The following is a 27,777-nucleotide window of genomic DNA, read 5'->3' as shown; positions in this document are numbered from 1 at the left end:
TATTTGCTTGTCTGTATAAAGTCTGTTTTTTACAAGCCTCGGCTTATACTCTAACTATAATTCCTAGTTATGTATTATTTGCTTTAACATTATATTAATTTTGTATACTTGTGCGCTTTTGTTTTTGTAACTTTTCTATGTACTGACCAATTCTCATGTTGTTTTATTATCCAACAAGAGTATGGAATAAATTGAATTGAAACTGCGAGAGCAGTTCTTGCGTAGTAGCTCATTCGAAGAGTTGCGAGAAAACCGTTGTGCTTTCACACAACGCGACAAACAAGTCATTGTTGCGACGCAACACGTCATTCCTACACTGCATTCAGGGACTAGTCTGGTTCCCTGACCAAAGATTCCTTGACGTCTCTTGTTAAAAGTCTTAGGTCAGGTATCACCCACGGTTAAAAATAGAGCATGACGCAACTTGATTATTTCGATCGTCAATTAATGACAATATGGTTCAACACGTATAACTTCGACAGCTAGTAACCAGATTTTGCCCCATTTTTACCACTTTTAAAAATCATGAAACTTAATCCTCAATCAATGTCTAATGAACACTCAAGTCAAAACACCTTTGAAAAAATATTTTTGAAGAAAAAGGACAAAAACTTACCAGATCCCGGAGCGATTTCCCAGGTTTATATATTTTGAACTTGTCGCATCGCTTTGCAAACGCTTTATTTAGGCACAACGCCTGCATTGGCAATAACTGGCATAAAAACTCCTGGATCTACGGCCGACAGGACTAACATTACGAGTCCGTACCGAACATCAACGATACTGTCCGAATGTTGACGACAACACGTTCGGAACATTTCGGATAACTTCGAAAGAGGAGGAATTCCTCCTTTTGGTCACGTGATTTTGGGTGATACCGAACCCTAAATTCGACAGAGCCTAGTCGGAGATTGTTGGGTCTGGGAACCAGACTATTCAGGGACTTCCCCTCTCGTAGGTCGGGAAAAACACATTAGTTAAAAACACATTTTCGTTATTCAACACAGAGCAGGGGGGCTTCTTTTGGTCCTTTCTCTATGACATGTTTGTGTCTAGATTATCTCAAAATAAAGCGTACAATACCCCCTCTACCATTAAGGTAATCACCCAATATCCTCGTGGAAAGGAAAGTGGAAGTCACCGCCACGGAAGTTAAAGCGGAACTAACAAATCGTAAGTTGTATTATGACTGTCTGTGTGTATGGGTTTATTCAATGTCGCCATTTTCTGCATGCGGAATATACCGATGTAGGCCTACGTGTTGACACGTACAAGACTCTGGCGAAGTGACACCATTGAGCTCAGTAAAGTGGCACGGTGATACACTGTATGTAATTTTGTATACACTGAGTTTTTAGCTGAATATTCTTCTGGGTTTAACTCATTTATGAATTGTTGCTATCAACCCTATATACCCTAAAACTGATGCTGATAACAACAATTCTATTTGGTCTGTGGTAACACCATGTGTATTTGTTAGGAAGATCTTGTAGAACTTCTCTTGCAATATTCTACTACCGCGGAGTAGGTTATTGCGAAGTGACATTGTACTCAATGAAAGTGGTTGTACAGTGGGGGTAATCTTTATACACACGATGAGTTTGAGCTCAACCATTGTCGATCTTTTCACTGGGCTTTACTCATTTATGCCCTAAAACTAATGTTGTAAACAAAAGTATTAAAGACACTGAATACTATTGGTAATTGTCAAAGACCATGTCTTCTCACTTGGTGTTTCTCAATATGCATAAAACAACAAACCCGTGAAAGAGCTCAATCGGTCATCGAAGTTGAGAAATAGTAATGCAAGAAAAAACACCCGTGTCACACGAAGGTGTGTGCTTTCATATTGCTTGATTTTGAGACCTCAAAATCAAATTCGTGGAAAATTACTTCTTTCTCGAAAACTATATTACTTCAGAGGGAGCCGTTTCTCACAATGTTTTATACTATCAACCTCTTCCCATTACTCAATATCAAGAAAGGTTTTATGCTAATAATTATTTTGAGCAACTACCAATAGTGTCCACTGCTTTAAGGTGTATTTGGTTTGTGGTAACACCCTGTGTATATCTACTTGCTATGTAGATTATAGCGTTCTTCAGCCAACTTGTCTTGCTATTTTGTGTTTTTGTTTATTTACTACTGCGGAGTAGATTTTTTTTTTTTTTTTTTTTTTTTTTTTTTGGGGGGGGGGGGGGGTATTCGGGAGACTTCTCAGTTCTAAAAAGAACTGTCCTGCTTATAACTATAATACACGTACTTGTTTACCTTGGGGGAAGGTAGGAAATCGGCCGGGACTAGACTGGGGCCCACTTCTAAAACATCATCATAGGCCCTAACGAAAGATCTTTGGACCTATGTGTGTGGTATTCAACTAGAACGAATCATGCTTGCTGAACAAATTAATTTGCATAATCCATTCTGAAGGGTAGGCTACACCAGACTGAATAATAATAATAATAATAATAATAATAATAATATTAATAATAATAATAATAATATAATAATAATAACCCATCATCAACCAAGGCTAAATGCTATGCTAAAAACATTATTTTAAAAGAATGTTTTGTTGTTTCTCGACGCCTTGAAATCGAGTCCACTCCGTTTAATTTCATCAAAACTTAGGTATGTTCTTTAAACTAGTAGCCCTTATAGTGAGTAGTTGAATTTAAAGATGCTATGTCAGATATTTGGCCGATTTGACCCCAAAATTTTGATTTAAAATTCAATGGGTATTTTGATGGGGGTCGAGAAAGTTACAAGCTTTCATTTGAGCCATTGCTCCAAAAAGTCCGCCAATTATTAGTAGCAGTGAAATAAAGTGCTCAAAATTAGTTTTTGTCGGGATCCCGACAATATATCACGTGACCAATTCTTATGTGTTTTATAAGAAAGTAAAAGTTAAACTTTTTCGTTGTTACTCTTAGAAATACAATTCACTCAAAAAATCTATTTTTTAATGTTTGGGGCCAAAAGTCTGACATAGCATCTTTAAGTTGTACTCATTAAATAAATAAATAACATCACTGAACAAAAACAAACTGGCCTTGGCCTAAAATGAGCTTGATTGAAAGGACCAATTATGGACCATTTTTTTAAGACCACATTAAGGTTATTGTTTTATGTAGCATTGTGGTAATTCTTGTGCAATTTTACATTTTAATATTTTATATGTTGCTGTACAATAGGATTGTAAATTTCATGTATTTTTATATACTTGACGAATAAACGATTCGATTCAATTCAATTCAATTCAATTCAATTTTTCAGAGATCCCTGCTACAAACCATTACCTTCAAAATATTGATTTAAAGTAGAAGTTGTGGCTTCACAATAGACGACAATAGTTTATTATCGAGGCCTTTGTCTCGTCGATTTCAATACTACTGCCATGGTTACACAATATAAGATTAATCTTAAAGGGGCTCATAGTGCCTTTAAATCTCTCAAACACAAAAACACCATTAGATCTAATAGATAGTGAGATAGTGTGAAAACCACACATTATTGCCTCTTGAAACACAACTAGCGGAACACGGTCCCTGCAAGTTTGTTGGTTCTACAAAATAGGGGGGCTGTGTTCTGTCATGACTTGACACCAAAAAAAGGGGACAAGTTATGCAAGAGATTCATGTGAATCATAGGCTATCTTTTAAGTGTCCCTTGAAACGCAATGAATTTAAAGGCAGTGGACACTATTGGTAATTAGGGAGGAGGGGATGGTTAAGGTTGTAGGCGAGTCCGAGTCATTGGTGTCCGAAGGGGGGTGTCCGAAGGGGGGGGGGGGTCAAGTCCTTCAAAAAGGACTCGTAGTCGTATCCGGACTCGGATCCGGACTCAGTCCGGACTCGAGGAGCCAACAGCCTTGAATCAAGGCTACCTCTGTGCTGTACACACACACACTATATGAAAGTGAAAGGCCAGCAGGGCAGACAGGGCCATCCTCTGCCCCGTATCGGGCATTGTATATAAACAACAGTAAGTCTGGGCATGAAGGTTCTTCCGTCATGGTCAGAGGTCATGGGGTCTATTATGGCTTACTGTGGAAACCAATAATTTGGCTGTTTTGCACTGAACACAGCAAATGGAATAGAGTGCTTATAAAGTTGTCAGGATATCTCATTGTGTCTTAGCTCGACGTGCACGTTGCCAATCAGAATAAGAAAATGGGTATCTGATTGTTCACCTCAGAAGGAAAGCATTATCTGGGGGTTGGTAAATATGAATGACACAGCAGCGTAACTAGAGGGGACACTACAAAATTGCACAAATAAATGGTTTGTTTTCGTACTTACCCCCTCCCCCTAATTCTTAACCCCCCCCCCCCGTTCCTCACCCCGTCCCAAACGAATGCCTGGTTACGCCTCCCCATAGCTTCAGTGTCAGGGTGTCCGACTTGTTTCTTTTCTGTAGTAGTAGCATTGCCATCATAAAAAAACTTTTTTTGTTTAAGGTTCCCTTTTTTAATCGATTTAGGAAAATAAAATCCCCTTTGAATGAAAGAGCGATGAGAAAGGCAATTTTGAGGTACAGAAGAACACAAATTACCGGCCGAGAGCTATTGTCGTTCTATGAACTGTGCATTTGGGTGTTATAATAGTGCGTGCCCTCATAAGCATTATCAGTAGCAGTTCTGTTTACAATTTTTGTTTGCTTACAATAACATTTTGGGCCGTGCATTCTTGAAAGGAAAAGGTTGTTTGGGCGACAATAAATACACACTGGAGGTGATAAGATATCAATTGAATTAAAGGTGTGTTATGCACCATGTTGCTTTTATTTGAGAGGTAATTCATTCCGATCCTCCAATAAACCCGTCGTGCAACCATACAGAGAAAGGACCAATGGTGTGACCAAATCAGCCACCTTGCTCTATATGAACCAACCAACCCCAGTAAAAACTTCATTCAATGACGAGGCGGTCCCGTTTTAGTGGGAACACTTTGGTACATTGCTTCGACATCTTCAACGTGAAGGAAACAAACTCGCGCTCTTTATCGGGTCCCAGTGTTCGAATACAAGCGAGACTATAGCACAGTCTTATAGAAAGTTTACTTTGCTTGGTTCTTCTGAAATTCACCTTCAAAATTTGCGGCTTTCATTCGAATTGCATAGATATCAAAGCTGGATGTGCAAATGCTTTATACCACTGATTATAAGATTTTTTTTCAAACACACTATCCTATATCACTGTTTATCAGTCTCTGTCATTTTCTATTTATGTATTTGTTGACTTTCTTGATAGGGTGGAAATAGAGGAGTTATGTAAATTTCAATTTTACTCTTCGAAGTTCTCTTTTGACCCATTATTGTCAACGTTTTGTTCCTCAATACGGCGAGATGGCATTTAGCCAAATGAAGCATTACTCATTTACCTTTTGGGATGAGAAAATAGTTTTCTGAAATTCCTCTTCTTGCTGCCAGTAAGTAAAAGTGAAACTCCCTTTTCTTTCACTATTCACTATTACGCAAAAATTGTCATTCCGTATCAGGAAATGGCTTTCCGAGTGTAACAATTAAACAAGTTTTATTGAGTTAAAGACTAGAGATAAGGACATGCCCCTGTCACACGAAGTTGTGTGCTTTCAGATGCTTGATTTCGAGACCTCAAATTCTAAATCTGCGGTCTCGAAATTAAATTCGTGGAAAATTACTTACTGCAGAGGGAGCCGTTTCTTACAATGTTTTACACTTTCAACTTCTCCCTATTACTCGTTACCAAGTAAGGTTTTATGCTGATAATTATTTTGAGTAATTACCAATAGTGTCCACGTCCTTTAAAGATGCTCGTAGTTGTCATTTTGATTTCAAATCGAAACTGGTAATTTTATTATTTGTGTGTGTTCGTATTTATTTTGTGAATATACTAATCTTCTGTTTGTAGTCATTGTTATAATCATGTTCATAATGGTTCTCCGGTCATAATGTAGTCTACAGTATATAGTCGGGTGATGCTGCGGACCCTATGAACCTCTACCCACGCATTGCAATTAGTGTATAGTAATATCCCAATGAGTGGAAAATCCCACACACAAAACTGCACAAAGAGGAGATATAGAGTTGAACTTAATTGTAGACGTACTTGTGCTCAATTTGGATTGGCATCTGTTTGAAATTCGCAATAATAATAATTAGAAGATTCTGTATAATTCCACTCACACCATAGAAAGTGACCACAGTGAAAAATCTATCAAACCCAAAACTGCACAACAATCTTCCAGTGGACAATCTAGTATAACAACACATTTGCTCGGTATGTGGGCGTGGTGTCCATGGTGGTTGATGGGTCGGGTAGTATTGGGGGGGGGGTGTACTTTTGCACAAGAGGGAAAAGTGTGTTGGAAGTATGGGCATGCACGTTTTGGGGAATACCCTCTGTCCTAGCCCTGAAGGGGCTTTTCCTCTGTGCTGTACATACACACACTATATGAAAGTGAAAGGCCGGCAGGGCAGACAGGGCCATCCTCTGCCCCGTATCGGGCATTGTATATAAACAACAGTAAGTCTGGGCATGAAGGTTCTTCCTTCATGATCAGAGGTCATGGGGTCTATTATGGCTTACTGTGGAAACCAATAATTTGGCTGTTTTGCACTGAACTTTGAATGTATTCAACTAGTTCAATCTGTGCAGTGTGTAGTCTTTGGATCTATAGCGAAACATATACAAAACACTGTTCAGTTCAAATCTGCTAACAATAATATCCTACAATACCAGGCTAACTTTAATAAAAATTTATGATCCTTTTTAATATGTTCACAAACCTATTTAATATAATGTTCACAAGTTGTGACCATTATATTTAATAGGATCATAAATTTTGATTTAAAATTAAAATGGTAAAAATACAAAAGGTCGTATGTAGGCTCTTGCCAATAATTTTGATGCTGTATGTTCATTATATTGCATTATTTGTTTTGGGGACAATCATCTCTATGTTGTTATTATTCAGTATAGGTTGTTTAGGTGTTGATCTACTCTCTCAAACACTTTACTTTTCCTGAAGACGAGCAGAGTATACTGTTCAAAACGTCGAGACCACACCAGGCTCTATTCAGAGCCAAGACTCACACTTATTTATAGTTTCTTCTTTACTTCAAAAGATCATCATTCATTTATAAAGAATTTGACACTTTGCATGGCGGGGATGTAATTAGTGATGAAGCGACCAGCTAATGCTTAGTGGGTATGCAAGCAAAGGATAATTATGAACATTACATCATCGATCATGTTCTTCTGGAGCTCCAGGTATACATTTGGTAATCAATCTTTTATAAAATTGATGGCAATAAGGACGTATACTGAACCGAGATTGTATAGCGCATAATATAGCAATCACAGATAAGTCTATGCGCTTTGAGATGAAACTGGAGAAGTTAGATATAGAAGAGTTTGCGGTAACACCATGTAATAACTATCTCTAAATGAGTTGGTGTGGTTCTGAAAAGAACCGTTGGTTTAACTCGACGTTTCGATCAGTATGATCTGCTCGTCTTCTGGAGAATGCTGGACTCTGATGCTGCATGCTTTTTAAGTACTGGGCGGCGGATTAGTTTGGTGATGCACGAAGGCGGGAAATACAGGCGGGAAGTTGAACTCGGTGATGTGTGGTGAAACCTGCTGTGGAGCCTTGGGTAGTTAGAGTTAGACAATAATTATAGTGTAGCAGCTTTAGATAGAAGTGTATTTTGAGACTCATTTCACTTCGAAGTAATAATGTGGTTGTGAAAAAAGATATCAGTTTGTGCAAAAAAAAAATTAATTTGAAAAAAACGTTACTTCTGTCAGAACGTTTTTTTTTTCAGATTTTGTATTCCAATTACGGATTACTCTTCATGAGGCTCTATAGACCTTTATCACGCTGTCACCATATTGGTCATGTTCCATGTTTCCATAACAGTAATGAATGCTAACATTCATTGGCAAACACGGCACCAGACTATTATTTCGTCCAGCCTCAGTTTGGTTACCATGAGTTGGAATGGAGGAAAATCAAGATGGCCACACCGTGATAACGGTCTATAGGATAATACGAAAACCATGGGGTCTCATCCTAAATAGAATTGTCAAAGTATAAACCACAAGGGAAACTGACAGGTGTAAATTTAAATCCCAGACGATATTGTCATTGTTCAACTCAACCCCGCAAATTGAATTGTTATATGTGTGGGTCCGGAAGGAACCCTTTGTTTCTGGCCTCATTAATGAGTAAGCGTCTTGAATAATAGAAATATTTATTATTCATCACAATGCTGAACCCACTGGGTCCCTGGAGGAGGGAAATGTTTTAGGAAATTGTGGTTTTTGGTGTAGACTTTATCGCCAATCAGGAAACCACGGCACTCCCCCTTTGAACAATCAATTACTAAAGTCGTTGTTTGTTTTTTAAGGTTTTTTTCACCGATTAACAAGGACTGAACAATTGTATTGTTTAACTTTGCTGACCCAAATTTAAATAACCTTTTAAACCAATTTTGGAAAGGTGAGCGAGTCTTTGTCATTCTAGCGTGGTTTGTTTTTTTCTGCTTGTACCACAGAGTGCAGTCGTGAATCATGTTTAGGAATCGTCAATGATTAATTGGGTTTTTGTTTTAGTTCATTTGAGAAAAGGTGGTCCGGTTTGAATTGTGAGAAGGTTAACTTGCCTAAAGTGTCGTGGCCGAGCAGTTAAGAGCACCGAATTAAAACTCTGGTGTTTCTGATCAGCAGAGTGTGGGTTCGAATCCCCAGCCGTGACACTTGTGTCCTTAAGCAAGACACTTTAAAGTTAAAACCATTGCTTCGTCCTTCGGATGGAACGTAAAGCCGTTGGTCCCATGTGTTGTGTAACGCATGTAAACGAACCCAGTGCACTTATCGAAAAGAGAAGGGGTTCGCCCCGGTGTCCCTGGTTGTGGCTGCTGTATGCGCCGTAGCACCCTGTAAACCCTTATAAAGTGCTAAATAATTGGGTCTCAGAATTCATAACTTTCAATAAACTCTCTTTCTATATATCAATATATTTACTAAGCGCCATAAGTACCTTGTTGGTAGATCCATGCGCTATGTGAGACTTCGATATTATTATTAAAGTCTGACTTTAAAACAACTTGACGTCGGTGCTCCGGTACTAAATGCCTCGAGAAATATAATACATATTTGTCTAAAATTTCTTTCTTTTATGCTAATTTGACACATTGTGCACTTATATGCACCAGTGTCCGAAACAGACCATTTGTGTCCGACATGGAATTAGTCCAACCAAATGAGTCCGAAAGACTGTTAAAAAATGATGTCGGACAAAACAATCATGTCATAATACCAATAATGTCCGATATAATCCGACACGGACCATTATGTCGATCCCATGTGGACAACACAAGCCATTCTACCAATTTTCTCAGAAGAAACCATTAACTTCGCCAAAGAAAAAAACATTGTATTCGACAAACCAATTTAAGTCTTATCCATTCTGTCCGACAAACCATGAAGTATCCATTGAGTCCACATATTATGTATTCAACCATTATGTCCGACAAGCTTTTTAGCCACCGTGTCCGACGACAAAAGCTGAACCAACTTGCCCGACAAACCATTATGTTCTATCTATTGTGTACACCAATTAGGTTTATCAAACCATTGAGTCCAAGAAACATTTTAAGATCGACAAATATTTTCCGACTACCCATTGTGTCCGACAAACCTTGTCAGGCAAACCTTGTCGAACTTAAAATGCCACGTTGGACGTATGTTGCAAATAACTCACTTGCCAAATATCTTCGTGGTACACATTTTAAATAAGACCTGACAATTTCTCTCAACACCAAAGTCTTCAGTTGTACAGAAACTAACCTGGAGTAAATATTATTATTTACAATATTTACAATAATTATTGTATACATTCCCTTTAAATCAAATCTGTATACAAGTAAACCATTAAGCCTCTTCTGCCTTTGTCTGATAATAATGGTGACGCTGAGGATGACGTCACCGTGTGATCAAATTGACCTTTGGCAATCTGAATTCCTTTAAACAAAAATTTATTTCCATTCTGTTCAGGTGTTTCACATCATAAACTATGATTAGTGACACCCCTTTTGGTTTTGTCGGAGTCTGATTTCGAAAAAATTACATGATCCCTGGCAGGCCTTCACCATTAGTCTTTGACCAAGACGTCAACATCTTATACACGTAACTATCTTATACATACTCGTGATAACTAATGGAATTTAGTCATGCGAACGTCTTGGAACATAAACTACTCCACCATATGCTCAAATGAATTGAAAGTGTCCCCCGGGAGAACCCTCATTTCACATAATTATTATAAGTTAGCAAGATATACCCTGGACGCTGTGTTGACACACCTTGTTGCAGCAGACGGGGATGAAAAGGGGAATCCCCAGAATGTGGAGGCCAAGTGCGATACCAAAGTACAAAAATATGGCAAGAATTACTAAATCTTACAAGAGAATCAAAGTGCGTTGGAAATCGAGCCGTGGAAAGATTTTTAGCGTTGACAATATTATAATCCGCATTCTAAAGCAGGGTACGGGTTTTCCCAGTGTACGGCAAACTGAGTTCCCGCAGGAACTGAGCGTTGTGTTCTTTTTGTATCAAAAACTCAAAGGGTCTATCACCGATATTGTGACAACAACAAAAATGTAAACATAATTCTTTATCAAAAATGTTTTGTAACGCCAAGGGCACGTTTTGTGTGTCAGTAATACATTTTTTATCAGGGCCCACTCAAGGGCAAAGCTAACGATAGCGTTCAATGTTTATGAAAACAAAACAATTAAGCAAGCGTATTTATTAGCGGGAAACAAAGGGCAAAATGACAGAACTGAACCAAATTTAAAGGTAAAATATGAGGCAAACATTGTCGTTTAGTGACTGAATCACACTTTCTCGATTTGTGCAATTCATAATGTGCAATCAGAGAGAGTTGCTGTTGCCAGCTTGGCGTTTATATCTCTTTGTGGGGGTTTGCAGAGTTCCCTTGATGGGAAGATCATCTAAACATATGATATGTCTATACATGCACAATGTATACCTACAGACGCACAACCATGTTTGCTCGGTACCTATATTATATTATGGAGACCATGGACAAAACAAACAGAGGAAACTAAAGCAGGGTTATCACAGATGATTTTGTGTTCGCAGTTAACGGGAAGGATGTTTAGTGCAAGGACAAAAGCAAGGACAAAAGAAAGAACAAAAGAGTATCGGCAAGGATGCATTTTTGAGATGCGGGTGGGTATGTTGGGGGTGTTGTTGGTGCGCAGTTGTTTGTGTCTAGACGTTACGGGTGTTTAATGACCAATTCAAGGTATGATGCATCAGCACTGCCTTTTTTACCATCTGTGAAACGGGAAAGTCATTCAATGTCATCATGCCAACTTGCGGAAACTGTTAACAGTAATTGACGTGGTACGTTCGTTCTCGAGAACACAGCAAATAAAGATGTCAGGATATCTCATTGTGTCTTAATTTGACGTGCCAATCAGAATAAGAAAATGGGTATCTGATAGTTCACCTCAGAAGGAAAGCATTATCTGGGGGTTGGTAAATATGTATGACACAGCAGCGTAACTATAGGGGCGACAATACAAAATTGCACAAATAAATGGTTTGTTTTTGTACTTACCCCCTCCCCCCTAATTTTGACCCCCCCCCCTGTTCCTCACCCCGTCCCATACGAATGCCTGGTTACACCTCCCCATAGCTTCAGTGTCAGGGTGTCCAACTTGTTTCTTTTCTGTAGTAGTAGCATTGCCATCATAAAAAAAATTGTTTAAGGTTCCCTTTTTTAATTGATTTAGGAAAATAAAATCCCCTTTGAATGAAAGAACGATGAGAAAGGCAATTTTGGGGACAGAAGAACACACATTACCGGCCGAGAGCTATTGTCGTTCTATGAACTGTGCATTTGGGTGTTATAATAGTGCGTGCCCTCATAAGCATTATCAGTAGCAGTTCTGTTACAATTTTTGTTGGCTTACAATAACATTTTGGGCCGTGCATTCTTGAAAGGAAAAGGTTGTTTGGGCGACAATAAATACACACTGAGGTGATAAGATATCAATTGAATTAAAGGTGTGTTATGCACCATGTTGCTTTTATTTGAGAGGTAATTCATTCCGATCCTCCAATAAACCCGTCGTGCAACCATACAGAGAAAGGACCAATGGTGCGACCAAATCAGCCACCTTGCTCTATATGAACCAACCAACCCCAGTAAAAACTTCATTCAATGACGAGGCGGTCCCGTTTCAGTGGGAACACTTGGGTACATTGCTTCGACATCTTCAACGTGAAGGAAACAAACTCGCGCTCTTTATCGGGTCCCAGTGTTCGAATACAAGCGAGACTATAGCACAGTCTTATAGAAAGTTTACTTTGCTTGGTTCTTCTGAAATTCACCTTCAAAATTTGCGGCTTTCATTCGAATTGCATATAGATATCAAAGCTGGAAGTGCAAATGATTTATACCACTGATTATAAGATTTTTTTCAAGCACACTATCCTATATCACTGTTTATCAGTCTCTGTCATTTTCTATTTATGTATTTGTTGACTTTCTTGATAGGGTGGAAATAGAGGAGTTATGTAAATTTCATTTTTACTCTTCGAAGTTCTCTTTTGACCCATTATTGTCAACGTTTTGTTCCTCAATACGCGAGATGGCACTGAGCCAAATGAAGCATTACTCATTTACCTTTTGGGATGAGAAAATAGTTTTCTGAAATTCCTCTTCTTGCTGCCAGTATTAAAAAGTAAAAGTGAAATTCCCTTTTCTTTCACTATTCACTCCTACGCCAAAATTGTCATTCCGAATAAGGAAATGGCTTTCCGAATGTAACAATTAAACAAGTTTTATTGAGTTAAAGACTAGAGATAAGGACATTTTTGGAAGTTTTGGTTCCTTAAATTGGTATACGTCATAGTCTCACCACTTTCAATTTCCGCACATGGGACCTCCACTACATTGAGTCCGTACTCTCTAAAAATAGATTTGCCGTAGGAGGGATTTCCCCTTCTACACGTTTTTTATTATAAATAGCGGCCGTGCTCAAGCAGATCTTCAATTCGTTCCAGACAGTCAAACCGATACAACATAACTCGTAGCTTACGAAGTGTGCCATTACAGCAACGTCTGATCACTGATCTATCCATCACCGTTAATTACAAACACACTCTCATTCTCTACAGAACAACATGGAACTCCTAACAATGAACCTCGTCGCACTGATGATGGTGGGCTGCGTGCTTCTTGCAGGACAAGCTGACGCATGTAAGTATTTTGCTTGTGCTCATGTTTTTAAAGGCAGTGGACACTATTGGTAATTGTCAGAGACTAGTCTTCACAATTGGTGTATCTCAACATATGCATAAAATAACAAACCTGTGAAAATTTGAGCTCAATCGGTCGTCGAAGTTGCGAGATAATGAAAGAAAAAACACCCTTGTCACCCGAAGTTGTGTGCTTTCAGATGGTTGATTTTGAGACCTCAACTCAAGTTCTAAATTTGAGGTCTCGAAATCAAATTCGTGGAAAATTACTTCTTTCTCGAAAACTATGGCACTTCAGAGGGAGCCGTTTCTCACAATGTTTTATACCATCAACCTCTCCCCATTACATGTCACCAAGAAAGGTTTTATGACAATAATTATTTTGAGTAATTACCAATAGTGTCCACTGCCTTTAACCATTTTCTTTACGCACAAATCTTCCAAAATGTACAATTTCGTTTCGAAAACACCTTGATGGGTCTACCCTTGGTTATTACTCCAAAAAATATTGACCATCGAAACTTGGTAAGAAGCACAACAGTTGATAGTGTAATATAACATTCTGAGAAACGATTCACTTCAAAGGAATGTGGTTTTCGAGAAAGGAATTCAACAAATTGTCGATCCAAGAAACATTCGACGCATGAAACGCTTCTTGAAAATTGTGTAAATCCATTTACGGGTTATTCTTTCCGCGTAGACATAACCGTTTCAGATTTTCGGCGCTATCTAAAAAATGCTACCACCTTTAGGAATGAAATTTCCACAGGTTAGTTTTTTGTAGTATAATGTACATTTACGATTTAAAAAAAAGAGCGCTACCGACAATTAATGGTATAGTAAATAATTTGCCATTAAAATCCGCCAATAAAATTTGCCATTAAAATCCGGTAAATGTAACGTTTATTTAACTTAAATTTTAAGGTTAAATAAATAATTTCCTCCGTGAAAAAAAAGGGGGGAACAAAGTAAAGAAAAAAAACATTATTATTTGTTTGCCAATGACTTGATCATAAACCAGTCAGTATACATGTACATGTAAATACCTTGACTTGCGTACAGTATTTTCAATTGTGGACCTACCATTGGGATGAGTGATGTGGTCACCAGACATAGAATACATGATGCATGTAATTAAAATGCATCAGATTAAAGTAATAGAATGGTTTCAAAACCAAAGGTGTATGCGTTGCCTTTGAAGGCACTGGACGCTTTTGGTAATTATTACTCAAATTAGGTGTAAGCATAAAAACTAACTTGGCAACGAGTAACGGAGAACAGTTGATGCAAAAAAAAAACATTGTGAGAAACGGCTCCCTCTGATAACGTGGTTTTTCAGAGAGAAGTAAATTCTCACTAAAATAATTATTTAAATTGAATTCGATGCCTCAGCTGAGGTCTTGAACTCAAGGCATATGAAAGCACACAACTTCATGTGACAATGGTGTTTTTTCTTTCATTATTCTCTCGCAACTTCGACGACCAAATTGAATTCAAATTTTCACAGGTGTGTTATTTTATGCATATGTTGAGATACACCAAGTGAGAAGACTGGTCTATGACAATTACTTATTGGTGTCCGTGCCTGTAACTGCCTTGTTACGGTTTGTTTTCCCTGCAGGGACGAAGATCTCCAGCAAAGAAATGGTGGGAAACAGGACCGTCTTTGTACCAAACCACGAGTCCTTAGTCGTCAAGTGCGAAACTCGAAATTTTCTGCACAACGGAGCCGTCTCCGAGGGGTATCGCCACAAACTGTTTGTGAAGAAGGGCGGTGAGGAGATCCCGGTTGCGACTAGCGTGGTGGATGGCTGCGAGACCTTGGTCAACCACACTGTTACAAAAACCAGCCCGACCTCTGTCAATGTGGAGGTTCTGTTTACATTATTCAGGGTGAAGGCAGAGCAAGCCGGTTCGTTTACCTACGGATGTATGCTGGTTGCTGAGGATGCACCGAATGTTAATCTCCTGACACAAAGTAGTTCGAGCAACAATTTGAACATCGTGGTTTGTTCTGGTAAGTTTTTGCTATGAATTTCCTCTTTTTGAATATCTGTTGTGAATCTTTCATTATCTCTCTTTCTGCTTTTGAAATACACACTTATCCCCTTATTTTATGTGTCGAACATTTTTTTTTTTTACAATGTGTCGAATAGGTTAATACATAAACTTGGAGAGGAAACAAAATATATTTAGTTTAATATATAGTTTTTCAATCGTCAATACTGTTAAATGAGCTGTGATGGACGCGGTATAAAGTCCACATGGTGTTCGAAGTCCCTACATTATGGTTTACGTTTCCAAACTTAAAAACACTAGTCATGCTATACATAAATCAATAAAACAACAAATGATCGAGTATTTCTGGTCAAAATCCCACACCTTGTCACAGCTTTGATCTGCAGCTCATTCATCACTGAACCGACAAAAGGACTCAACAAATTACAAACAACTTATACCCTGCATAAACTGGGGTGTTAAATTGATTCTTCCTGGTATCTATATATGACAACACCAACATGGTGTTAATTATCCCCATTACTATGATCGTTGGTGAAATTAACACCGTGGCAGTATTATCACATAAAGATACAAATAGGAATCAATTTAACACCCCAGTTGTTGCAGTGCTATAAACTCTCAGCCCAGATAAGCTTTCATAGATTTGCAGACCTGAAATGTCATCTGTGTGAGGGCAAGGGCATTTTCATTTTGAAAAAGGCACTTCCAAATCATAGTCTATGAAACACTTTTGGAGGAGCACCTATAGGACAAGCAAGGCAACGCAGGCTATTAGCTGCGTTGCCTCCGTGAAATTCCATACCTGGACCAGTAGCATATTTTTTAATAAAAAAATCCTTACACAGGAAAACGTTACAGTACACGACCATCGTAAAAAAATAACTGCACACAAAATAATAGAGATAACGTTCCATCTTGTAAGTTGATACAAATCAAGTTAAATCTCTCACAATTTTTAATATTTTGTAACTTAAAATATGACATTTAAAACTTCATATCGTTTGATGTTTACTGTTCCAGAACCAGTCTTTAGTTTGAGCGTCGAAGAACGAAACAGTCAGAGCGAAATCGCTCTCCCCAAACATGTTGTACTGAACACCAAGGACGAGTGTCATTTCGACTATGCAGTTTCCTACCTGGTAAATGGCGTCTCCAGCAGCGATATCCCTTCGGACCAGGCCGTCAAACAAAACGATTCCTCCCTCAAAATCAAGGTGTGCGTCGGTCACCATGTATGTAACGTAACAGCGGTGTTCAAATATATCTACGAGAGAAATGATGAAACCAGTCAATCGCACATGTCGCTTAACAGTAAGTCGAGGACTAACTATAGTCCTATAGCTATAGGACTAGTCCTAGGAGATGTTTAAAACTTAAGGCTAGAGTCCTAAGTTAGGACGAGTAACTCGTTCTAACTCGAGACAAGACAAGACTAGTCTTAACTCTTTGTGAAATCCACCCCAGTAATAATGTGTTTCACAAAGAGTTAAGACTATTATTCTTATCTCGAGTTAGGACGATTAACTCATCCTATCTTAAGAGTAGCCTTAAGTTTATAATAATTCCTAAAGAATCCAATTCCTAGAGTTAGGACCATCTTTCTGAAATCGATCTAAGAGTCCATGAATAAACAGCTTTTAGATGACTTTGTACACAATCCCTATAGCAGATTTGTAATTTAAAATCTTTACATAAAACATAGAACAGCGTTCGTGCAGCAAATGGTTTTGTAACAATACTTCATAAATTGTCCCTAAAGTAATTATTCACTGTACAAACTGGGGTGTTAAAATTAACACCATGGGTGTCGTCGCATTATAGATACCTATAATCAAAACTAACTACATGGATGTTGAATAATACTAATTTCTGCAAAAAAAATGCATTTGTAATTACTTAATAGTATTTTAACACACTGTAAATTGTGATTATCTCTTCTGTGTGAATTTGTGCAAACATTATGGTGTCACCAACAGCCAAGTTTTTACAGTGTAATGGAATCAATTCACTTGTTTTATTTATTTATCGTTGCAACTTTTTTATTTAAAATTCGAATCCTACTTATAGACTGCTGTATTGATGTTGGGCCAACACCGACGCCACCCAAAGCAACCGGTAAGTTTTAACTCAAATTGTTCACCACTTAATTATGTTAGGAGGTAAGAATAATTATGATCATCAACGCAGGTGTAATTGACTTTCCTGGTCCATGGCATGCAGCCTTTCTCCAGCATCCGAAACACACACATTTCATGCAACGAAGGTGTTTTTTCTGTCATTAGTTTAACGTCGATATATTGAGCCCACATTTTCACAGGTTTGTTATAACATTGTATCATATGTTGGGATACACCAAGTGAGGATACGCCTACTGGTCTCAAACTCAAACTATACATGCTACCTTTAAAGGCAGTGGACACTATTGGTAATTACTCAAAATTACTCAAAATAATAATTAGCATAAAAACCTTACTTGATTACGAGTAATGGGGAGAAATTGGTGGTATAAAACATTGTGAGAAACGGCTCCCTCTGCAGTGACGTAGTTTTCTAGAAAGAAGTAATTATCAACGAGTTTGATTTCAAGACCTCGGATTTAGAATTTGAGGTCTCGAAATCAAGCATCTGAAAGCACACAACTTCGTGTGACAAGAGTGTTTTTTCTTTGTATAGTTATCTCGCAACTCCGACGACCAATCGAGCTCAAATTTTCACAGGATTGTTATTTTATGCATACGTTGAGATACACCAAGTGAGAAGACTGGTCTTTGACAATTACCAATAGTGTCCAGTGTCTTTAAGCTCTTTAGTTGCATATTTAATTTGATCGACAACCAGCCATGTGTACACAGATATTGCGATTGACATTATCATTCTTTAATGCGCTGCTCATTCCCAGTGCACATCAATGGCATAGGCTGACTTCACTGTGTTGTTCGCACTAATTGTACTATTGTATTTCCTATCGTTACGGATGCATGACTCGCCATGGCATTTAGGAAAGGCAACATTTTGTTGGGTCAAAAATTAGAATAGATCTGGATGTTGGGTAGACGCTGCTTCATAGGATGTTGGGTAGAAAGACAAATGTCGGTCATGGTAGCTTGACCTAGCAACCTATATAAATTAAAATAGTTGAACTTTGTCAAAGTGCAACACAAATTTAAATGATCAAGATGAAAATGAAAATCAAAAGAAATGTCTTTCATTAAATGGGTACAATTGTCGCGGTCTATTCGTCGTTGTTACATAACACAGCAGTAATTTTTCCTTAACCACTCTGCCAGTTTCAAAATCTGTGGGTAAAAATCACTCAATAGTATGCATCAAAGTAATACCTTAATCTTTTTCCGCATAGGCACTTCGGCCTTTCCGAAACGGATTGGGTTCGAGGCACCGGCTTAGGCTCCGTCGGTAATTTAGAAAGCGTACACTTCTGGTACTGGGCTTCGAAGCAATGGTTTCGAAAATGCCGCTGTGATCATTGTATACTCATTGTCGTAGCTTGTGGTTTATTACTTCTTACACATATTGTACTCGTACACAATGCACTTGACTTGCATGCAGTGTCAGGAACAACGCGACTGAAGCGCTTACTCCTATTTGCAAACATGAAAAGGTAATTAATCACAAACCTACGCGTGGAGAGTTCAAATCTAAGATAGACAAAGTGCAACAAATCTAAGTTAAACAAAGAACATGTCTGCTCGAAGTTTATGTTTGTTGAACTTTTGGTCGTAGTTTGTTTTTGTTTGAAAATGTAATGTACAGAAGCGGGTGGTGAGTTCCTGTAGTCATTTCCTTCATAAAATGTGAAAGCTTTTTACGAAAGACTAGTAGCAGGAAGTTCAAACAAATGAGATATTCTGATCTCGGTTTATGTCTTGTGGGGCGTATGTTGTATAATGATGAATCATGGAGCAAGATGTTCTTATTCCTCCATGGTTGAATATAAGGACATACCTTTTTCTAAAGGTGGACTCATTATGTGTTTTTTTTTTCTTCTACGGTGTCATTGTTCCTTATAACGGTAACCAAATGGTTAGGTGAGGTTTGCGGGTACACCATGTTTGAAAACTCTTTGCGGTATGTTGTTTTGAGAAGAACCTGGGACGGTATATCAAACCACAAGGGCCCACTTGCATACAGCTGCTTCGGCACACAAAGTAGTAAGCATAACATGATGATGCTTACCACAATTAGATTACCTGCCAAACTACCATGTCACAAGTACAACTTTTGGCTGGTATCCTGCTTATTTCTGCTTAGCAGAACATCATTTTTAAGCAATACTTTCTGTGAAATTGGGTTCTGTTCTTCTCAGAACCACCACAAGAGATTTTACACATGATGTTACAGCAAACCACGCTTAATTTTTACTCCCACATTGCTAAGTTTCAAATCCTACTTAACAAAATAATTCAAAATATATAAACAGCGTCATCCCTTCTGAGGCAACTGACTGCAATAGCAAATATCTCCCGGAATGCTGAAACCATGGACACCGCCAGTGAAGACTCATTGGTCGCCGAACGCAAGGAACTGGAGATCAGTAAGCTCGAACTTGAGATCGAGGTTCTTATTTTGAAGAAAGAACTCATCCCCCTACAGATCAACGTCCGCCGGAATCGTATAAAGGAAATCACCAAGCGACTGGATGAGGAAGTGTAAAACAGTCGTAAACCAACTCCTGGCGACTGTTTCATGTCGCTATTTTTTTTATTGGATATAGTACGAGCTGAAATAACTGTATTATTACATTTTTAAAAAACAACTTCCTGCTTAATGCGCTCAGTCATGTTCTAAGCTTAAGGAAACTCGTTGAAAACAAGCATTTGGTATATTGGACATTTTGTGGAAATATATTATCTATGAATAAGCAACAAATAAATAATGATTATTAAACTGTTAATAATAATATAAACTGACAATTCATTGCGTGCAGTTAACAAGATGGATGGATCAACTTACAGGAAATGAAAGGAAAGGAAGTATAAACATTTATTTTTATAATAATGGAAGTCTAAAATAATGGAATCAATGTGTGGTGAAGAGGTTTTCAACTAGTGGTTTAATCCCAACGAGGCCTGGTTCTTGATAATTTTACCGAGACGAAGTATTTATATATACAAAATTCGTTTTTCGTTTAGCTAGCCGGATAAAGTATATTTAATTGTGTAAATATTGGTTTGATAATGTGAATTTGCGACAATATTTCTATTGTTGTGAGTTCTTAACATCTCCCTGCGACCTACCCATGTAAACACATGTAAAAACATCGAGCGATGTTTGTAAATTCAATGAATTAAAATTAGAGAACTCGGATTTTACCGAAGAACTTCACTCAAAATCAACTTATTCAATCGGAGACTTTGACTCTAGACTTTGGCCCAACTTCATATAGCTAAACATTTAGATACAAATCTCTGCTAAGCAAAACTTAAGCAGGATACCAGTCAAAATGCTCTATGTTACATGGTATTTTGGCTGGTTCCTTATTTGGTCTAAGCAACTTTGTTTTGTGCTTATTATAGCAATTGTTGTGCTCAAACAGCTCAATGACATGTTGGCCCGTAATTTGTATTATCGCAGTGCTGAGCCCGCGCACAATGAATTTACATGGTAAGTCTGCTGTCATGCGTCCGCATGCTTCCATTTGATATGTAGTACATAATGTTAGAAGTATGACTTCAAAATCCAAAATTAGTACCAAAATGATTACAATTTTATATTGATGTTTTTGTTAAAAGTTTTTACCATGAATAAATTACATCAACACTGCAAAAATTGGGGTGTTAAAATTTACATCATGAGGGTTTCACAATAAGGAATCAAAGTTTACATCATTATGGCGTTAACGTAACAGTTATTTCTATACTAACGCAATTGCATTGGTGTGATTTCGAAACCCTGATATTAATGTTGATTCTCTCCATATCTAAGTATCAACACCCATGATGTCAATTTTACAACCCCTGATTTCGCAGTGTAGTGATCATAAGATCCTCATTATGAAAAAAAGGCTTTAGAAAAAAAATTAAATAAAGAGAACATTTTAAAAACATTATTTATCACACTAAAGAGTTATTTATGAGACGAGTAAATACCGTTGTTATATTTTTATATGAATAGTGTAATGATAAAGGAAACTATGCAGTTGATTAAAAATTATTTGTAAATTATATATAAAATCTTAATTATTACTTGAATGTTATTGACTAAAAAGTTAAACTGATGCAGTAAATAAAATAAAAAAAATGCTCTAAAATTTGTCCCAACTTGATTCCTCCATCTGCACCGTCCCCTGTCATTACATCAATCGGTCCTATCTCCGAAACCTCCCCGTCCAAATTCACCCCTTTCCAATCCATCCCCCCCCCACCTGCCAGATGCAAACCGCTTATCCTTTCTCCATTTTTCCTACCAGCGTGACGTCATCAACACGTCAATCATCCACCCTCCCCTCCACATTCATTCCGCATCTCATTCCCGTGTCCTACTCCACAATAATGAGTCACCCCAACTTCCCAGCCAAACCCCCTTTTCCACAATCTCTTCATTCCATTTTCCTTCTCCACCGAGTCTTCTCACCCTCCTCCCCTTCTCCCACCCCTCCCCTTCTCCCACCCCCTCCCCTTCCCCCCCTCCCCTCCCCTCCCCCCAGAAAGAATTCCCCTACCTCCATAAACCCCTTCTCCATAAATCACTGAATCTCCTTAACCTCATCCACGCCGGATACAGTACCTCGGTAATGCCAACCCCCCCCCCCCCACCCTCCCCTCCCCTTTGCTACCCATTCATTTCCTCTTTCCTTGTTCTAGTGTTTCTCTGTTTTCAAACATCGGGTTTTGGATTCGCGAGAGTGCCAACTATTTGTTTTACTCAATTCTCTAGTTTTTGTTTTTTTGTCGAATATCATATCAAGCAAAACTGTCTACAAAAAGTTACCATGTTTAAGACCATGTCCAAATCTGTGAAACCTATTTGTATTGTCACTCTTATATATTTGGTTTGCGGTAACACCATGTGTGTATCTACTTGCCAGGTAGAGTTGTTCTTAGGGAACTGTCTTGCTTAATTCTACTGCCGTGGAGTAGAAAATCGGAGGTTCGGGAGACTTCTCAGTTCTGAAAAGAACTGTCCTGCTTTATAACTATTACCAGGGCGGGTGGTATAGAAATTTGACTGGACTACTACTTAGCTTATAGGATCGTAATAACTGTACTGCCGCGGAGTCAGTTCTGAAATTGGTCTCAAAAAACGTTTCGACTAGCTTGCTCTAGTCATCGTCACTCTTACCAATATTTGTGCAGACCTTTATGAGATTCAAAACACTTTCTTTCCTTCAACTTCGAACTAACATCTAAAATATCAATTTCCGTTTTGCATGAATTCCTCAATATTTTGGGCTTATTGAAATGACTGTATTATAATCTGCCTTTTGTTAACCAGGTTCATGGTTGAGCGGATGAAGAATTTAACGGCATTCAATTCAACACCTGTTTATCAAATCATTGGCGCATTAAATGTTTTGTGTGGTCCGTTATCAACATTATATTTTTATTAAAAAAAACTCTAATGTAATCATGACTCAAGCGATATTTCTGCAGCCTCGAGCGATATTTCTGCAGCCTCGAGCGATATTTCTGCAGCCGATTTCACGAAACGATAGTATTAATCTTACCTCTATAGTTGGGACGAGTAAACTGTCCTAACTTAGGATTGGTTCAATGCGTCCTAACGTCTGTCATGGTTAAGGAACTTAGAGACAGTGGACTCTATTGGTTATTGTCAAAGACAAGTCTTCTCACTACTTGGTGTGTCTCAACATATGCATAAAATAACAAACCTGTGAAAATTTGAGCTCAATTGGTCGTCGAAGTTGCGAGATAATAATGAAAGAAAAAACATCCTTGTCACACGACGTTGTGTGCTTTCAGATGCTTGATTTGTCAAGAAGGAAATGGTGAAATATTATTCCAAGAAATGATTCACTTTTTGAGAAAACATTAAAAAAATTATAAATTTTCTCGATATCGAGAATAACGGATTTATTTTAAACACATGTCATGACACGGCGAAACGTATCATGACATGAAACAAGGGTGGGTTTCCCGTTATTTTCTCCTAAATTTTCACAGGTTTGTTATTTTATATATAAGTTGTGATACACGAAGTGTGGGCCTTTGGACAATACTGTATGCCGATGTTGTGCGACTGCTTTTAAAGGAAACGCCTCCTTCGGGTTTGGCGCTTTGGTCATTAGTTTGTTTTGGAAATAACCGTTGTTGTAAAGATATGTCAAAGGTAAAATGTAATGATAACATGAATATAAATTGAAATTGTATGGTTTGTGTAATTTCATGACTTATTACTGTCCGCTATCAATTGTAGAATCAAAATTGACTTACAAATGGCGGACCTACATATGTTCCGTTGTTTGTTATTCAAGCGGCAGATGTGTTGGGTTTCTAAATTAAGCTTAACTGGTGAAGGAAAAAATGATTAAAAAGGTTCGCCCATTACCAATAGTAGACTGTGAATTATTTAGTGATAAAAGTACACCGTTGGTGGTGAACCTTTAAGCACCATACGGGCGCCGAATGTGTTATAATTAGTCGCTAAAATATACCCTTTTACTATAACGTCTTATATTGCCTGCTTTGTGAAAAACAAAATTTAATTATACATATTCTAGCGATATAACGCTTTGAAAATGAGTTCTCGTTAAAATTGAACCACTGACGGTAATGTTGTCATGTTCTCATTTATCCTATTTATACAATTAAATGTGAATCTGTTAATAAGAACATTGTTGTTAACCATAGATATGATAGCGCTTTAACATTCAAACATTTATTTGCCAGAACTCAATCTTTGCATCTGAGTGTTATCCACATATTTCCCAGGCTCTGGTCAGCTCTGCCAATCGAATTCCGCAATTGTGCCATTTTAACTTCTCTGCCATCCTTTTTAAAAGCTCATGAAGCTACAGCTCATATTTCTTAATTGGTTTATCCTTTTAAAGTTTCATAACAACTATGTGCAATCCCACAATTTACTTTTAACTTATACTATATTTCATATGTTTATTTATTTATTTGTTTACTTATTTTTGTATTTTTTTATTTATTTATTAATTTATTTGTTTCTTTACTCATTAAATTATTTATTTACATATTTGTGATGGATTTTTTATTTTCTCTTTCTAGATTTGGTCACTTAAATTTAATATGCATTTTACTTGTATATTTATTTACATTATTTAAGTGTTTCGGAATTTTTCTGTTTTGTTTGATGTTAATTTGTTTTTTACACTGTGCAAGTTTCTCAAATTTTACACTCCTAAAACTGGTTTTACTCTCACGTACTTTATATTATTTTTTGTTTTAGTTGCCAACTTTGATGTACATAGACATGTTTTATTTATAGTTAACGTTCCCATCTTTTTGTACATAAATTGTTTAATACATATCCTATTACTCGTTGTATTACATGTATTACAACCAGATGTGGGGAGGCAGGTCTATGGACCACAGTAATTATTTTGCTTTTGTTTCTCCTAGCCCATCTGGAAGTATTTTTTGTATTGTCATGTATTGTTGAAATGGCTGAATCAATAATAATATAGTAGTATTAATAATAATAATCCTTCCAATGAATTTATCTTTGTTTTGCTCCATATAGTACAATGGGCTAGTCGATATTTTTCATGGAAGTTTGGAAATAAATGTGTATGTGAATTGAAATGAAGTGAATGACTCCCATTTCAATAGGCCGTGTACAAGTTGGCTGTTGCCAAGGGTGTCATATTGGGGCAATCTACATTTCACGTAACAATAAGCCACTCCCGGTAAAAATAGTCTTAACATCATCCTTTCTGCTCAATAGGGACATGGGTTTTAGCCGAGCGCTCTTGGTATAGTAACCACATTGGCAAAAACAAAATTGTTGTCAAATTGTTTCAAAGGACGAACTTAATTTCCTCTATTATTATTGTTTTGATATGTGTTTATTCCCAGTAGGTGGTAACTTTCTGGAACAAAAGCAGAGACCTACTGAATCTCCAACTTTGCTTGTCTTAGTAGTGGTTCTTGCTATCTATGGTGTGGTGGTTACTGGAGTTGCAGGCTTCCTCTATTGGAAAAGACGGTAAGAGTGCGAAGTGAAATTCTCTTAAAGGCAGTGGACACTATTGGTAATTACTCAAAATAATTGTTAGCCGTAAAACCTTACTTGGTGACGACTAATGTGGAGAGGCTGATGGTATAAAACATTGTGAGAAACGGCTCCCTCTGAAGTGACGTAGTTATCGAGAAAGAAGTATTTTTCCACGAGTTTGATTTCGATCCCTCGTATTTAGAACTTGAGGTCCCGAAATCAACCATCTAAACGCACACAACTTGGTATGACAAGGGTGATTTTTTCTTTCATTTATTATCTCGCAATTTCGATGACCGATTGAGCTCAAATTTTCTCAAATTAGTTATTTTATGCATATGTTGAGATACACCAACTGTGAAGGCTAGTCTTTGACAATAACCAACTGTTGGTCTTTGTTCACAAGAAACTTTTCATTTTTCATTATTTTTTCTCCATCCACATTATCCATAAACAGAGACAGATACTCCACGCCACCGGATCAGGAGCTGCAGGAGCAAGTCTAGAGTATCGCTGAAATGACAGATGCATGAAGATGATGGTGCAGTGTGGAAACTATAACGGGTGCCTTCAATCATGGAGCAATTGCTCCATGTTCAATATAGTTTTATCTTTCAAATGTTGTTATTTTTATTATTTTGATACTTGTCTATGACAAACGAAAAGGTGGATTAATACACAACTCTTCAAGTGACACTGCCACTATATGTTGACATACTTAAAAACAGTGTACTGTCAGTAGACTAAATTCTATACTGTACATATACCCCTTAATTTTCAATAATCTGTACAGGGTGCGCCGTCTAGCGAAAATCTTTAAAAGTGTGGTGCATAACCACAGAGCTGCTCAGAGTGCATGCCCAAATTATTAGCACCGCCTGAATAAATGGGCGGCTGGAATGGCTCAACTTTGCCAGAGACATGTGTGGCGGATGTGTTGTATGGAACGCCAAAGAGGCATTTAATAACTGATGGTGGTCTTTTACAACCGGTGACCGGACCGATGACAAATTTGATCAGCGGTTGCAAAAGACCATCACCGATTATTAAATGACTCTTTGGCGTTCCACAATGTTAGCCCTGATGCTAACACATGTATCAAATTATGTATGCCCATTCAAGATGCACCAACCCTTGGTCTGACCCCCTCTTAGATATATGGAATGGTCCAGTCTAGGGTACCAAGGACATTGAACTCGGTCTGGGCCTTGCAATTGGGGGAAAAACAATGAAAACCATAATTTGTGACTCATGTAAGGAACAACGGGACCCACAAAATGGTTCAAACCCACGACAACTCATTGAAGAAATTTATTGTGTATGGCAAACAAACATTACTCGCATGAACAACAACAACAACACATAAGGCCCAATTGATAAAAACAATTGGTGCTAGCGTTGTTAGTAATTTCCCCAAGTGTCAGACCTGAGTGGTATGATTTCTCTATAGCAGGACGAGTTCTATCGGACTAAGCGGACGAGTTCTATAGCAAGACGAGTTGTGTTGGACCTTATTAGGACGAGTTCTTATATCAGGACGAGTTCTAATAGCAGAACTGAATTCTATTCTGCGATAGTGAATGGTATCACAACGTGATACAGCTAACCAAAATTTAATGTAATGTCCTCTCAAATTTAAATTGTACTGAGTTGTAGAAATTTCTGTTAATTTATTTTTAGTGCAATTATTTCCAGTTATTTGTAACATTTATTAAGTTGAAGTTTTACAATGTTATAATGCTGCCACAGGCGAGGAACTATTCAGTTCAATTGTTTTCAATTAATTCAAATAAATTAATTCATGTCACCGTGGTTTAAGACTGCTGCCGTCGATTTCACAAAACTCTTTCTAACTTAAGACTAATCTTAGGACTTAGGACGAGTCCCAACCCTGCACTGTAGCATGCGGACCTTAAGATTAATCCTAAGTTAAGACGAGTTACTCGTCCTAACTCGAGATAAGACGAGTCCTAACTCTTTGTGAAATCGACCCCAGCAACCACAAGGTTCTTGGTTTGATCCTAAATATCAAGCTATACCGCTGGTTTCACAATGACTAAATAAGTCTTGTCGTCGAGTTACTAAATCATAATTTCTTGATTTTTGTAATTCATAATAACATAGACTTTAAACCAATGTTTGTATGAGAGAGATTGGCTGTTGCTAGCTTGGTGTTTGTTCCCCCCTATGGGAGTTTGCCGAGTTCCCTTGATGAGAAGATCATCTGAATACAAATAATTCGCATTTTTCAGGTAAAGTTGTGAACACTATGTGTCCTGAGTAAACACATTGAAGTAAAAAAAAAAAAAAAA

General features: G+C 37.7%; 1 protein-coding gene across 4 annotated transcripts; it reads left to right on the top strand.

Moving 5' to 3' along the window:
- Positions 1-953: 953 nt before the first annotated feature.
- On the top strand, positions 954-27,777 carry LOC139939434 (uncharacterized). Of its 4 annotated transcripts, none has more exons than XM_071935343.1 (6): positions 954-1,173; positions 13,202-13,283; positions 14,904-15,299; positions 16,325-16,615; positions 17,372-17,419; positions 19,743-21,551. In XM_071935343.1, exons 2-6 carry the CDS (start codon positions 13,208-13,210, stop codon positions 19,973-19,975), a joined length of 1,044 nt encoding a protein of 347 aa, XP_071791444.1. In that variant the 5' UTR covers positions 954-1,173; positions 13,202-13,207; the 3' UTR covers positions 19,976-21,551. The 4 variants fall into 4 exon arrangements, with proteins under 4 accessions (XP_071791444.1, XP_071791446.1, XP_071791445.1 ...); XM_071935345.1 differs by lacking the exons at positions 954-1,173; positions 19,743-21,551 and adding exons at positions 25,330-25,456; positions 25,923-27,777 and having other exon boundaries at positions 13,096-13,283; XM_071935344.1 differs by lacking the exons at positions 954-1,173; positions 19,743-21,551 and adding exons at positions 25,327-25,456; positions 25,923-27,777 and having other exon boundaries at positions 13,096-13,283.

Source organism: Asterias amurensis, chromosome 7 (genome assembly GCF_032118995.1).
Source record: "Asterias amurensis chromosome 7, ASM3211899v1".
NCBI lineage: Eukaryota > Metazoa > Echinodermata > Asteroidea > Forcipulatida > Asteriidae > Asterias > Asterias amurensis.
Note: the sequence above shows the minus strand (reverse complement) of the source record. Positions and strands in the feature narration are given on the sequence as shown.

Coding starts and splice junctions, on each gene's coding strand:
- LOC139939434 (XM_071935343.1), top strand. CDS start 13,208: ATGGAACTCCTAACAATGAACCTCGTCGCACTGATGATGGTGGGCTGC. Junction 16,616..17,371: donor ATCGCACATGTCGCTTAACA/GTAAGTCGAGGA, acceptor TCCTACTTATAG/ACTGCTGTATTGATGTTGGG. Junction 17,420..19,742: donor GACGCCACCCAAAGCAACCG/GTAAGTTTTAAC, acceptor ATATATAAACAG/CGTCATCCCTTCTGAGGCAA.